Raw genomic sequence first — 12741 nt, 5'->3', positions numbered from 1 at the left:
CATGGCTTGTGTGCCTCTCCTCTCTTTCTCCAGACTCTGGGACCCTGATTTCCAAAGGAAATGCAAAATTTACTTTCATCAGAGAACATAACTTTGGACCACTCAGCAGCAGTCCAGTCCTTTTTGTCTTTAGCCCAGGCGAGATGCTTCTGACGCTGTCTGTTGTTTAAGAGTGGCTTGACACAAGGAATGCGACAGCTGAAACCCATATCTTGCATACGTCTGTGCGTAGTGGTTCTTGAAGCACTGACTCCAGCTGCAGTCCACTCTTTGTGAATCTCCCCCACATTTTTGAATGGGTTTTGTTTCACAATCCTCTCCAGGGTGCGGTTATCCCTATTGCTTGTACACTTTTTTCTACCACATCTTTTCCTTCCCTTCGCCTCTCTATTAATGTGCTTGGACACAGAGCTCTGTGAACAGCCAGCCTCTTTTGCAATGACCTTTTGTGTCTTGCCATCCTTGTGCAAGGTGTCAATGGTCGTCTTTTGAACAACTGTCAAGTCAGCAGTCTTCCCCATGATTGTGTAGCCTACAGAACTAGACTGAGAGACCATTTAAAGGCCTTTGCAGGTGTTTTAAGTTAATTAGCTGATTAGAGTGTGGCACCAGGTGTCTTCAATATTGAACCTTTTCACAATATTCTAATTTTCTGAGATACTGAATTTGGGATTTTCCTTAGTTGTCAGTTATAATCATCAAAATTAAAAGAAATAAACATTTGAAATATATCAGTCTGTGTGTAATGAATGAATATAATATACAAGTTTAACTTTTTGAATGGAATTAGTGAAATAAATCAACTTTTTGATGATATTCTAATTATATGACCAACACCTGTACATCCAAAACCTACGAAAATGATTGCTTTTAGTGTTACTATCATGTGGGGCCAAGATTTCTGACACTGCACAAACTCAGGTCTCCTTTTTAATAATAATAATAAAACAAAATGCATTAGGAATGGGTTTATTCATTTATTTTTTTGCCAAAAAGGCACAAACAGGCATCATGTTGATTATTTCACTCATATGATAGCACCAAAAATGGACGTCTGATAAACTTTCTCTGGTTTTATAGGCACTCACTTAGACACAGTATATATATATATATATATATATATATATATATATATATATATATATATATAAAACAAATAATATATTCTTCAGCATTTCAATCTTATAATCCAGTCTGTTAATTCACTCTGCTGATTCACATAATGAATGAAGGACATATCATGTAATATTACTTTATGTAGAACAAAAGAAATAAAAAATGCATACAATAAACATAACATTTTAATTTCTAATTCTAATATTCATGATTTATCAGCAACATTTTAATTGGTGTTTATTCTAAATCATAATTTCTAGTAAGTATTAAAGTCATGCCTGATGTTGCGAGGGGCCATTCACCACCAAAAAGTCTTAACAGTTTTGACCGAGACAAAAACCAAAGGTATGTTTTAAATATGAATCATAAATCAATATGAATGTCACTCTGTAACTTTTAGCTGCACTAAACTATACATGGTGAAATGATATATTATGATATAAATGATATATTTCCCTCATTAAACTATTTTATAAAGCATCCTGAGAACTTGTAATCAGGTTTTGTAAACAGGTTAGTCTTCTCCTCCACAAATCATCTTCAGGCATTCACCGTAGCTGCCAGACACATCAGACTGAAATGAAGGAGAGCAAAGTCACCCATGATCACTAAGACAATCAGGACAGACTGTACCAAAACATCAGATACAATAACAAGTGAAACTCTCAGTCATCACCAATGACTTTCATTTGCATGAAATATAGTATCACGGAAAAGAGGACATCAGTGACACAGATGAGTAAAGAGTCTTTTGGTCATTGTCAGATTGTTCAAATCCTGCACTTGTGAGCATTTCTAGTTACAATATATCATTGATGAATTTTAGGATCTCTTGAGAGCAAGATTAAACAAATAAACCTGAGGATCAGGAAGTCAGGTTATACTGGGCTCAAGCATAATTCAAAGAAAGATGGCAGATGACCTGAACTTGTGCTGAAGTATTTATATCATCTTACATTTATTTCCTTGTAGAGTGAAGACTGATAGAGCTTCTTGTATTCAGCTCTGATGTCCAGCATGTCGATCTCTCCACGGCTGACCATTACTCTGGTCAAAGTGGTTTCATCTGTACCTGCTCCCTGCAGGTTCACAAATAGTATAAAACATTGTCCTATTTTTAATACAAATATCAGTGTTGAACAAACACAGTGAGAATTTTTTATTTTTTTTGCAGTACCTTCATGCTTTTGTAGAGTTTTTCAGCAAAGTATGCAGGAGTACTCACTGCACACTTTACTATAAGAAATAAGTGTATTTGATTAAAAATATGTAGATGTAAAAACATGTATCAAATATTCTAATATATTATTGTGTATGTGCATTCAGAATACATTAAAAATATACCAATAGCAACCAGCAGCTCCTCCAGGTTTCCAGACATTTCCTTCTCGATGCTCTTCTGCAAAGTCTTGCCACTGATGTTTTTATATTCCAGTATTGCTGCAACAGGATATGTCAAGTTATATTTAAAACACACCTGCAATTTATGAAACGCTTGTGTTTATACAGATGATTATGTTGATTACTTTGTCTCAGGTGAGGGATGCTTCTTTTACAGAGGATCTCAATGAACTTGGACTCATCAGTTCCCATTTTTTTCTCGCCCGCATTATAGAGGGCCTATGGAGGAAACGGAGAACATGTAGATACATCTAATCATAGAAAACATAATTTTCAACATCTTCAACAGCTGTCCATCATGGTGGGAATAATTATATAAAAGTGGAACTTTTTCTGAGATTTCTGTACCTTTGCGTCCTCTTTAGCCTGGTTTGCATTCACATTGGTGCTCTCGTCCCTCGCTCCCTTACAAGTAACAGACAAATGAAATATCTTTAATTTCCAGAGTATCAACTGCATTCATTAGAATAAACTGCTACATGTGTATTTAATCACCTCGGCAAGCAAAAGGATGGCTTTGCCATAATCTCCCGAAACTTCAGTCTTCAGGGTCTGTATCAGCGTTTTCTTTGTTTCTATAGGGCAACGGGAAGAGAAGCAATTATAACAACTTTTTATAACTTACATATTTTGTTACTACAATAGATTCCTCATCTCACCCTCAGAATATGTTGCAGACAGCTCCTTGATTTGTTTATTTGTCCGTGAGGAAAGAATTTCTATCAGGATACTGTTGTCCGTTCCAGCCCCCTGGAAAACAATTCATGAATGTATTAGGAAAACAATATCCACAAACATTACATTCACGTAAACAGCTGAAGTTTGCCATAAAACACTGTACAGGGAGAAAATAAATAATAAATATTCACAAAGGAAAATTAGGAAATATCATTTACTTTGATTCCTTCGATTATCCATTTAGCATCATTGACTGCAGGAGGTCTTGCGAGCGCAACAAGCACGTCTTCTAACTTGCCCTGAGTGTCGCCTTTCAAGTCATTAACAAGAATCTAGACAAACAAATTTTTTCAAGATTTACAAGACTTGCAAGACTTTCATGTGCACACAAAAACACACACATACATATGAGCAAGAAGACAGATTTTACCCTCTTTGTGGTTTCTTGGTATGCCTTTGAAATAGCCTGCTTTTGACTGCTGCTCCTGTGGGTCAGTATCTCTATCAACGTCTTCTCAGTTGTACCTGGTAAGTAAAATTGGTGGTGTTTATACATACATACATCTGTTACCAAGGTAGAGTAACCATGTTGACAGTATGTAACAGAAGTGACAGTAACAGAGTTGACAAAGAATACTATAAAGAAATCTTTTTTTTATTACATTAAAAGTTTAAAAAAAAGGGGGGGAAATATTAACTTGTGTTTGGCAAGCAATTAAATATTAAAATAGAATATGTTTTTAAAAATATACTGAAAAGAATTTCTGTTAGTGAACAGTTTTTTATTATGTAGAATATACTGTACTATGTAGATTATGTACCTAAGCCTTCAATTGCTTTACGAAGAGCTGCAACATCTTCACTGACGTTGAAGTTAGCTTTGGCTTTAATGGTACCCCTCTCCCCTGGCTGAAGGAGGAGAAAACAAAAATCTAAATGCTTCTGGGTACTGGAGGCTATAGTTGTCATATCTGTAAGTTGTAACAAATTCTACATCTTAGTAACTGTTTTGGCTCAAAAGTCCTCTTATAGGTACATTTTTAATTGTTTGTATTAATAAATTGCCTTTAAAATACAAACCTGCCCTGATAAATATTTTGTGGAACCCAAAGTGTGACAACTAGCACTGGTAAAACATAAATGAATTTCATCTGAAATGATACACACAACCAAGAAGCTCTAAAATAAGTTTATTTACCACTGCGGTGAAAGAAGAGGAAGCATTCGCAAAACTCTCCAAGTCATCCTGCAATACAAGAAATTAAATCTCAACAAATTTGGATTCAGCAAAATTCTATGCTGAAAACGTATAGGCTACTGTACTTACCCACAAGTCTGCCATTTTTGATTGGGAAGATTCTATAAAAAAAAAAACATTTTCATAATTCAAATTTGATTCTTTTCATGGATTAGCTTGCTTAACGCATGCTCTTTGCAGATACACAGAGTCATGCAATACGCATTTAGAAGTATTCACATTTGCTTTTCTCTCTTTCGCTTTCATTTTAACTAAAAAAAAAGAGGGACGACTGAATTAGATTTTAAAAACTCAGCAATAAACAAGTTTTGACAAAGGCTGTCATATTACGACTGAATCCTGACTGACAGCAGCGATTAGTTTAAAGAACTTTTCTTTTGAAATCGTGTGGCAAATGGGTTGCATATCCAAAGAACGTGTTGTCTTAATTAAACCAACATTTAGTATTAGTGCAACCTACAGTTTTTGTATACTTAGAAATCGTCTTTGCTCTTACCTTCGTAATAAAAAGTAATAAACAACGTGTCCCTCTGTCTGGTTTAACTTCTCCTGATCTCCTCACCTGTTTTCTAAGGGCGTGAGAGACATGATGTCACGATCTCCAAAGATATGCATTCTTACTGAGCCTCTCCCTTCGTGAGTAACATGCTGCTATGAATTTTACACATAAAAAAAAGTTGTTCTCAAGAAGCCAATAACATTTAAAATTACCACTAAAATGACTATCACTATAATGCATCAAAATCACAATTGAGGTGAAGCTGTCTCATACTGGATACATTTTTTGTTTTTTTTATATATATATATATATATATATATATATATATATATATATATATATATATATATATTATAATACAATAATATGTGATAAATGATATGATGAAAAGTGTGACACACTTTAGGAATAGGTTTATTCATTTATTTTATTGCTAAAAAGGCACAAGTACAGGCATCATGTTTTCACCATAAATGATAGCACCAAAAAACTGATATCACCAAAAATTTCCTTTGTCTGATAGGCACTCACTTAGACACTTAGTAATGGACAAAACTTAACAAAACCACAAATGCAGGGGAAGAAACAGAGAGAGAAAGAGAGAGACAAAACTCACCATGAAATAAAAATCATAGCATTTCCCACACTACACCCAGTGCTTTAAAGATTCTGGATATTCTTGATCAAATTAGCACCATGTGATGTCAGATGACTTAATACAAAATTAAAATTTTTTTGTACAAACTATACAGTAAATAAAATCAAATACATGTGCCTTACTTAATACATGATGTGACATTAATACAAGACTAAATAATCCAAGATAACATGAGGTGAATAATCTTAAAAAAGAAAGTGAAGATTTTTGGTAGTGTTTGGTTATATCAGTACAGACAGCAGTCATATAAAACAAAAATACATTTTGTTGTCCAGTGTTGTAAAATAATAGATGCTACAGCATTTTAATGGAGTCAGCAAATCAATAGTGGTTATCAAATCTATGATTTATATAATCATACAGATAATCGAAACACTTGGTTTCTTGTCTGCAAGTACCGAAGGTTTACACAAAACTAACAAAGCATCACTTTGGGCAGTCTATTCAGATTTGGAATTAAATAAATCGCACTTGACAAATATCAGCATGGCACACCGGTGATCAGGCCAAAAGTAAATTACACAATGAGGCAGAGCATCAAAACCAGATCAAAATACAGGGACGACCATGTCATCCAATAATTGCACTTAATAAACGTATTTACATCACTCACCCGGTCCAAAGCATTGGCACTCATCCTTCCTTTAATACTTTCATGTGTTTTTACAGATATGATAAAATAGCAGGTGCAGCGATATAAAACTCTCCTTTCATTTAAACAAAGTGGCTGAGCTACCACCGAGCCACTGTATGAGCCTCATACAGAGCAATGATTTGAAACTGAGATTGGAAACATAAGATGACACCATTATGCGTTGTTCAATTATGTTTGAGGTAGCTCAGTTGTGAAATGATTTACACTGCATAGCTGGCAAGCATACTTTCCCTTTTCTCCTCATGGTCATACAAAAATACATTAACATCATATGTCATTATTACAAATATTCATAGAAAATTTTTCTTTTTTTCTCATTAAATACTTTAGAAGGTCAGACTTCAGTGCCGTCATTCAGGTTGTTGTGGAGTTTGACCTCCAAATTGACCTGTTTGACCTTGACCCCATTGAGCTTGTAGGTCTCGGGGTTCTTGTTGAGGACGTTGACGTTTCTCACAGAGCAGTGCTTGCTGTTGAGGTTTTTCTCCAGACGTTCTATGCACACCTCCACCTTCGTGTTCAGAGGATAATCCTCCACCACCTTCTCAGGCCTCTTTTTTACAACCCTGCGGCACTTCCTGACCATGAGACAGAAGGCTAGAAGGACCAAGAAAAGTAGGACGAAGGCTGCCACGCCACCCCCAATGGATCCCCCCATTTGTGGATTGAAGGTGCCTGATGGTTCCACCTCAAGCTTCAAGGTCTTCATGTTGGTGCCATTCTTTACCTGGTCACCTTCATTGTCGTAGATCAGGGATTCATCCAGCATTAGGCGACCTGAACGGTCCACCAGGTCTCGCCGACTCCGCTTGAGCTCATAGGTGACTGAGCGTTGGATTCTGGGAGCAGATATGGACTCGGGTCCAATGACGTAGATGACCTGGAGGTACCATTGGTGCCCAGCCTCAACCTAAAGAAGAGCAAATGCACCAAATAGGATTTTTTATAAATGCAATAAAAAAAGCTCTTGTCCTTTAGTCAAATTTCCTATAGTCATGGCAGACTGTTAGCCTGGCATCTTTTCCTAAACAAACAGATTAAGGCATTTCCCTGAAGGGTACAAATGAATAGCTTTGGCTCTGACATTTGCCAAGATTTCCAGTATGTTTCAAATGTCTGTTTAACATCTTGACTTTTTGGGAGAATCTTGCAGCCACTGACCTTATAAAGGGCATCAACCTTCATTGTGAAGCCGTCTACACCTGGCATCGCAGACAAGGCCTGGAGATCAGGAATGTCAGATGCAAAGTTGGCCTCAAAGGGAACATCGTGGAAGTAGCGGTCGCAAACATCAGGCTGCTTCCGGTCCTGTGTGATACATTATTTACAATTATTACATGGCTCTCTGGAATACTTCATTCTGATATTCACTTATCACCTATGGCAACGCTATATATCTGAGTGTTAATATGTTGTTGCCATGTTTGTCTTGGCCAATTGTTTTTCTGAGTGGAATCTTTAAGATAAAATAATGTACTTCACTGCTCAAAAGTTTGGGGTCAGTACAATTTTAAGAAATTTTTATTTTTATTCAACAAGGATGCATTAAATTGATCAAAAATGTCAGTAAAGACATTGTTACAAAAGATTTTTGTTTCATATAAATGCTGTTCTTATGCTTTCCATTCATCAAACTTTCTATTCATCAAAGAATCTTGAAAAAAAATGCATCACTGAAATATTAAATATTAAAATATTAAGCAGCACGACTGTTTTCAACATTGATAATGATAGGACATGTAGGAAATGTTTCTTAAGCAGCAAATCAGCATATTAGAATGATTTCTGAAGGATCATGTGACCTTTAAAAAAAAAAAAAAAACTTCTTTCTTATTCCTATCCTTTCACTTCCTTTAATTCCTCTCTATTGTAGCGTATGATACTCTGAGCACTGCCTAAAACTTGTATTGTGAGCACTTCTTGTGTCTATTTGCCTCGTCTTGACGACTCGCTTGTTGTATTCCTCACTTGTAAGTCGCTTTGGATAAAAGCATCTGCCATTTGAATAAATGTATGTAAAATGGGCTAATGATGCTGAAAATTTAGCTTTGCCATCACAGGAATAAATTACATTTTCAAATATATTAAATAGAAAACAGTTATTTTAAATTGTAATAATATTTCACCATATTACAGATTTTTCTGTATTTAAAATAAAAGCAGCCATAGAGAGCATCTTCTCCACTGTAACATATAACACACAGTATAATATATAATATACAGTAATTTAAATTATACATGTTATGTATATGGTTGGCATCTGGGTTAGTTGGGTTTGGGTTAGTTCCAAGTTATACAAAAAGAGTTTGATCTTTAAAATACCATTTGAACATTTCCATCTAAAAAAAGTATTTCAGTTAAAACATAACCACACCAAGTGAATCTTGTTAGACTGGTGAAACTGGTCTGGGCTTGTTACAATAGACACCTACCAGAAGCAGGAACCTGTGTTTGAGGTGCTTGTTCGGTTGAATGCAGCCATACTGAGGGCCTTCATTATACAGGGTGCCTGTGGGGTCGAAGAAGGGCACGTAGCCATCCCGCCCAGTACACAAATATACTTTCTCCAGCTGCAGCTTGTAGGCTGAATTAAGGTTCTGGTCAGGATTCCACAGTACTCTACCATAAAGCGTTTGACCTGTGTAATATCAAACAATGAATGAAGGAAAGCATAAAGGTGGCAGAAACCCTCTGTTTTCATTCATTTGCAAATTTTACCCATCGAAAAGGCTCCTTTGTAGTCCATCTCAGCCACGGACATGTCCGCGAGAGCAGGATCCATTAGAAAGACTTTCTCGTTATTACAAAGCTGGAACTCAGTATTCAGTGAGTATACTACAGGAACAGGGCGGTTGGTCTGCTGGAAGGCGATGGGCAGCAGGAATCTATCGATTGAAAGAGAGAGTTACAAGCCCTTGCATGTTGTTGAATACTCTTGTTGACTCACACAAACAGTCTGCGTCTGATGAAACCAGTAAAACAGGACCACTAAAAGTGGATGACAACTACAATATCTTTCAACCCTGCTGGTTCTTCTCAGAAAAAAAAACATCTCCAACACAAAAAGGCATTTAAGAGTCCTAAAGGAGTTATCAATGGAAAAGCTCCATGGTAACATACTTCTCTGGAGCATGGGCCGTGCAGGAAAGAGGCTTATCCCCAGAGTCAACCCATGCCTGTGTTGGCTGTACTGTGCAGGGGATGAGGAAAACTGTGTACTCCCCAGAGTAGTCTTTCCTACAGCACAAAAGCAAGCACACGGTCAGTGTAATTAAGATAGATACGCTTTGCTGATGTAACAGCATTAGACTTCACGCCGCTCACCTGCTGTAGGAGCTTGTGGCTCTCCAGAGCTGGTAGGGTGAATCAAAGGACTGTGCGCTCCACACCAGCTGCAGGTCAAATTCAATGCCTCCCAAGTGATCTGGAGCCATCAGATGAGACTTCTGTCCAGGGAGGGTGTGATGTTCAGGGACAAATTGACCTAGAGGGAGATGAAAGTTTTATTACTCACTCAAGATTCCAGTAAGGAAGGATTAAAGTGGCCCCAAAACGTATTTGTACACTTATGTTGCACTTCAAAGCGCCATGTGGTATATTTTATTACAAGGGTAACTTTGCAATAAAATATACTTTTTTGTCAGTTGAACCTCTTAGGGCCGGTTTACATAGAGACACACACACAAAAAGTCATGCTCTTGTGATACATTTTTTAAAAGCTGAACTAGTTTTAACTTTTTGGAATGGTGCACCATGCACGAGACACTGCAAAAGACGTGAGCGCAATGGTAAAACACATCCGTCTAGAAAAACAATGGAAAAGTAATGCAGTGGAATGGAAAACACTGTGTGTTCTGTGTGAATGGCCTCTTAGACATAACATATTTACTTGAAGTACCCCCTGAGACTTTATGGGGAAAAAAAATCCAAAATATACATTTAAGTGTTTATTTTATCACAGTTTATCTATCTACATCTGTTTCCATCGGCTCAGTTACAATACACATTTTTAAAGGCAGGTTTCTTCTCTTTCTTCTTACTCTTTGACACAAACACACAGCCCAACAGTCTATATACTTATTTATATAAATCGCAGCATTTGATTTGATAGTCACACTAAGCTATTTCATGATTTTAATTGTATTTTAAAGCCCCATTTATTTATTTATTTCAATTTTACATTCGACAAACCCCCCGCAGTTCCCTCATTTGGTAAACCCTGCTCAAATGCAATGACATTCATTCATTTTTAAATATCCAATTGTGTCCAAATACAATTTGGGGTCAGATTATGTTCACAAATACAATGAAATGAGAACAAATAGCTAAAAACACAGACCTCTGAACTTGGCATGGGTTTTGAACTCAATCACCAGTCGTCCGTCATCTCTAATGAAGATCCGAATGATTTGTAATCTAGCTGACAGCACGCTGTCTGTCTGAATGCCTGGAGTAAAGAAACGTTCATAAGCAATCAGTCAAAATCAGCTGCAACATGAACACAGTTAGGTGATGGCGGCAGGTTATACAACACAGACTGTGCCTGAGTTTGTCCATTGGCTTTGGGTCTGGTGATGAAACTAACTGTACCTGTTCTCCATAAGACTGTGTCATAGAAGAAGGAGAACTCCATCTCTGTGTGGTGCTCCAGAGAGGCCCATCCACGAGGAGCCGTCACATAGATGTAGGACACATAGAGCGGCACCTGCACCGTCAGGAACGACTGAGCCGAGTCTCTGACCTGCAAAAATGCAAGCGCACCCTCATTTGAATTGCTGTATGGACCAAATCTACCACATTAGATTTTGAATAGACAGGATTATATTTATACATAATTTGTGATGGGATGCAAATCATGTGTTCAAACGAACCTGAAAGTCAGCAGTTACTGATCCTCCACATACATCGATAAGCTCTGTCATGTCATAATACGCATCAAATGTCCATATGCAGCTCTTCAGATTGAGATGCTTGTATAGCTGGATGGTTCTGGGTTCTCGAACACTGGGGCTGAATTGGTATGGACGGTCATATCCAGGGCCCAGGGATATGCTGTCATACGACACGTCATCTAAGAAACCGGTTTCTGGGGAAGAATTATGTGTTTTCAGAGTTGAAAAATATGATTGCATTCCCAAAATGTCTGATCAGCAATGTTCTAAAGTCCTTATATTTAACATTTAATTCCATATTAAAGAATTCTTCTGTTAAGATTATTCCAATAATTCCACATAAAAAGAGAAGGCAATTTTGCCAACTAATTCATGTAGAATATTAACATTATTTTCAACACAGAGGTAAACTACTTCCTGTGAATGTGCAAGATTTTGGATTCATTAGTAAATAACTAGAATACCAAAGTGCAATAAATGGTAAAACTAATTGCACTACAAACCAGGGTATTTATGGGCTACCAGTTTGCAACATCAAGCAGCATAACATAATTGGAAGCAGCAGATACTGGAAGCCTTGCACATTCAAGTTAAAGATGTCTGCATCCGTTCTTACATTAAAAAAAGGTGGATATAAGACTGGTTTGTATCTGATGAGCCTGCTTTGTTCTGATATGATCTGCTGTAGTATGTAGCTACTCTCACCAGAGATGCCATGTAGGTCTTTAAGTGTGACCAGGTTTGAGCAGACGTGCTGCTGGCGGTAAATAGACTCGGACAGCAGGAAGTGTAGGTTATGCAGAGGCATGGTGGACACCAATGGAAGCATTCCATCCTGATGAGGGATCTGCACTGAGATATGAATCCTGTTCGGAGAAAAAGAAACACACTGTATAAAGTGCTATTTTCTTCTTTAAAATACTGAACATAGGTTGGGAAATGTATTGTTTTGGATCTGCAGTTGTCTAACAGATTTATTTTTTCCTGTTTCTTCAAACATATAAATTTAATTTTGATCTTGCTTTGCCCAGAGGCAAAAACGATGTAGTGCTCTACAAACCTAACAGCTGCGGTTTCAATCGAAAACTGTTTTTAATTTCTGTTCCTCAAATTCTACTGGGATCTGTCTGTTAACCCGTTAAAAGACTCCTACGTCTGTACTCAATCATTCGCTTACAAAAAGTCTCTCCTGACCTGTTTGGATGCTCTTTGTGTTTGACATCCAGATATTTTAGAGTGGCTATAAAGGACTGAGCCTGGAAGCCTCGAGCGGTTCCTGTGGTGACAGGGGTGTGGCATATCGACCCCTCAGTGCCAATAGTAACAATGTTGCTCCTCAGTGGAGTTCCCAGATGCCCGGATTTATCTCTGGCCTGAGCTACACAACGCACATGGAAGCGTCTGCTGAAATAGATACTGTCCAGGACCTGTGTAGCAAAAACATTTATTTAACCCCAGGAACTTAAAAGTTGTAAAAAGTGAAAATCTTCCAGATCATATTACATATGAACATACGCATATTAAATATGGCAAACCACATGGCTGATTGTGGTAATTAAATTATAGTAGATTTAAAACAATTGT

The 12741-nt window shown here is 37.1% G+C and overlaps 2 protein-coding genes across 3 annotated transcripts in view; both read right to left on the bottom strand.

Annotated features, from left to right (window-relative positions):
* Positions 1–961: 961 nt before the first annotated feature.
* On the bottom strand, positions 962–5077 carry LOC125266985 (annexin A3-like). The gene is made up of 14 exons (XM_048188167.1): positions 4950–5077; positions 4523–4554; positions 4394–4441; positions 4017–4104; positions 3626–3720; positions 3414–3527; positions 3177–3267; positions 3013–3092; positions 2866–2922; positions 2643–2736; positions 2461–2556; positions 2294–2352; positions 2073–2195; positions 962–1690 (listed from the first exon to the last, which is right to left on the bottom strand). Exons 2-14 carry the CDS (start codon positions 4535–4537, stop codon positions 1631–1633), a joined length of 1020 nt encoding a protein of 339 aa, XP_048044124.1. The 5' UTR covers positions 4538–4554; positions 4950–5077; the 3' UTR covers positions 962–1630.
* A 284-nt stretch (positions 5078–5361) lies between these two features.
* The window catches only part of fras1 (Fraser extracellular matrix complex subunit 1), a 131573-nt gene continuing 124193 nt past the window's right edge, over positions 5362–12741 (bottom strand). For both annotated transcript variants that reach the window (XM_048188165.1, XM_048188166.1), the window contains 11 exons: positions 12352–12584; positions 11863–12023; positions 11137–11351; positions 10856–11006; positions 10605–10712; positions 9590–9749; positions 9386–9502; positions 8984–9150; positions 8698–8903; positions 7427–7573; positions 5362–7175 (listed from right to left, as the gene is read on the bottom strand). In XM_048188165.1, coding sequence (XP_048044122.1) covers positions 6600–7175; positions 7427–7573; positions 8698–8903; positions 8984–9150; positions 9386–9502; positions 9590–9749; positions 10605–10712; positions 10856–11006; positions 11137–11351; positions 11863–12023; positions 12352–12584 — 2241 coding nt within the window. In that variant the 3' untranslated portion in view covers positions 5362–6599. The remainder of the gene's footprint in view (positions 7176–7426; positions 7574–8697; positions 8904–8983; positions 9151–9385; positions 9503–9589; positions 9750–10604; positions 10713–10855; positions 11007–11136; positions 11352–11862; positions 12024–12351; positions 12585–12741) is intronic.

Source organism: Megalobrama amblycephala, linkage group LG4 (assembly GCF_018812025.1).
Source record: "Megalobrama amblycephala isolate DHTTF-2021 linkage group LG4, ASM1881202v1, whole genome shotgun sequence".
Taxonomy (NCBI): domain Eukaryota; kingdom Metazoa; phylum Chordata; class Actinopteri; order Cypriniformes; family Xenocyprididae; genus Megalobrama; species Megalobrama amblycephala.
Note: the sequence above shows the minus strand (reverse complement) of the source record. Positions and strands in the feature narration are given on the sequence as shown.

What these genes read in the sequence shown, in the direction of transcription:
- LOC125266985 (XM_048188167.1), bottom strand. An exon ending in AGGCTAAAGAGGACGCAAAG is followed by an intron (nt 2,737 to 2,865) that starts GTACAGAAATCT and finishes TTTCCTCCATAG; the next exon opens with GCCCTCTATAATGCGGGCGA. An exon ending in CACTCTACAAGGAAATAAAT is followed by an intron (nt 1,691 to 2,072) that starts GTAAGATGATAT and finishes CCTTCATTTCAG; the next exon opens with TCTGATGTGTCTGGCAGCTA.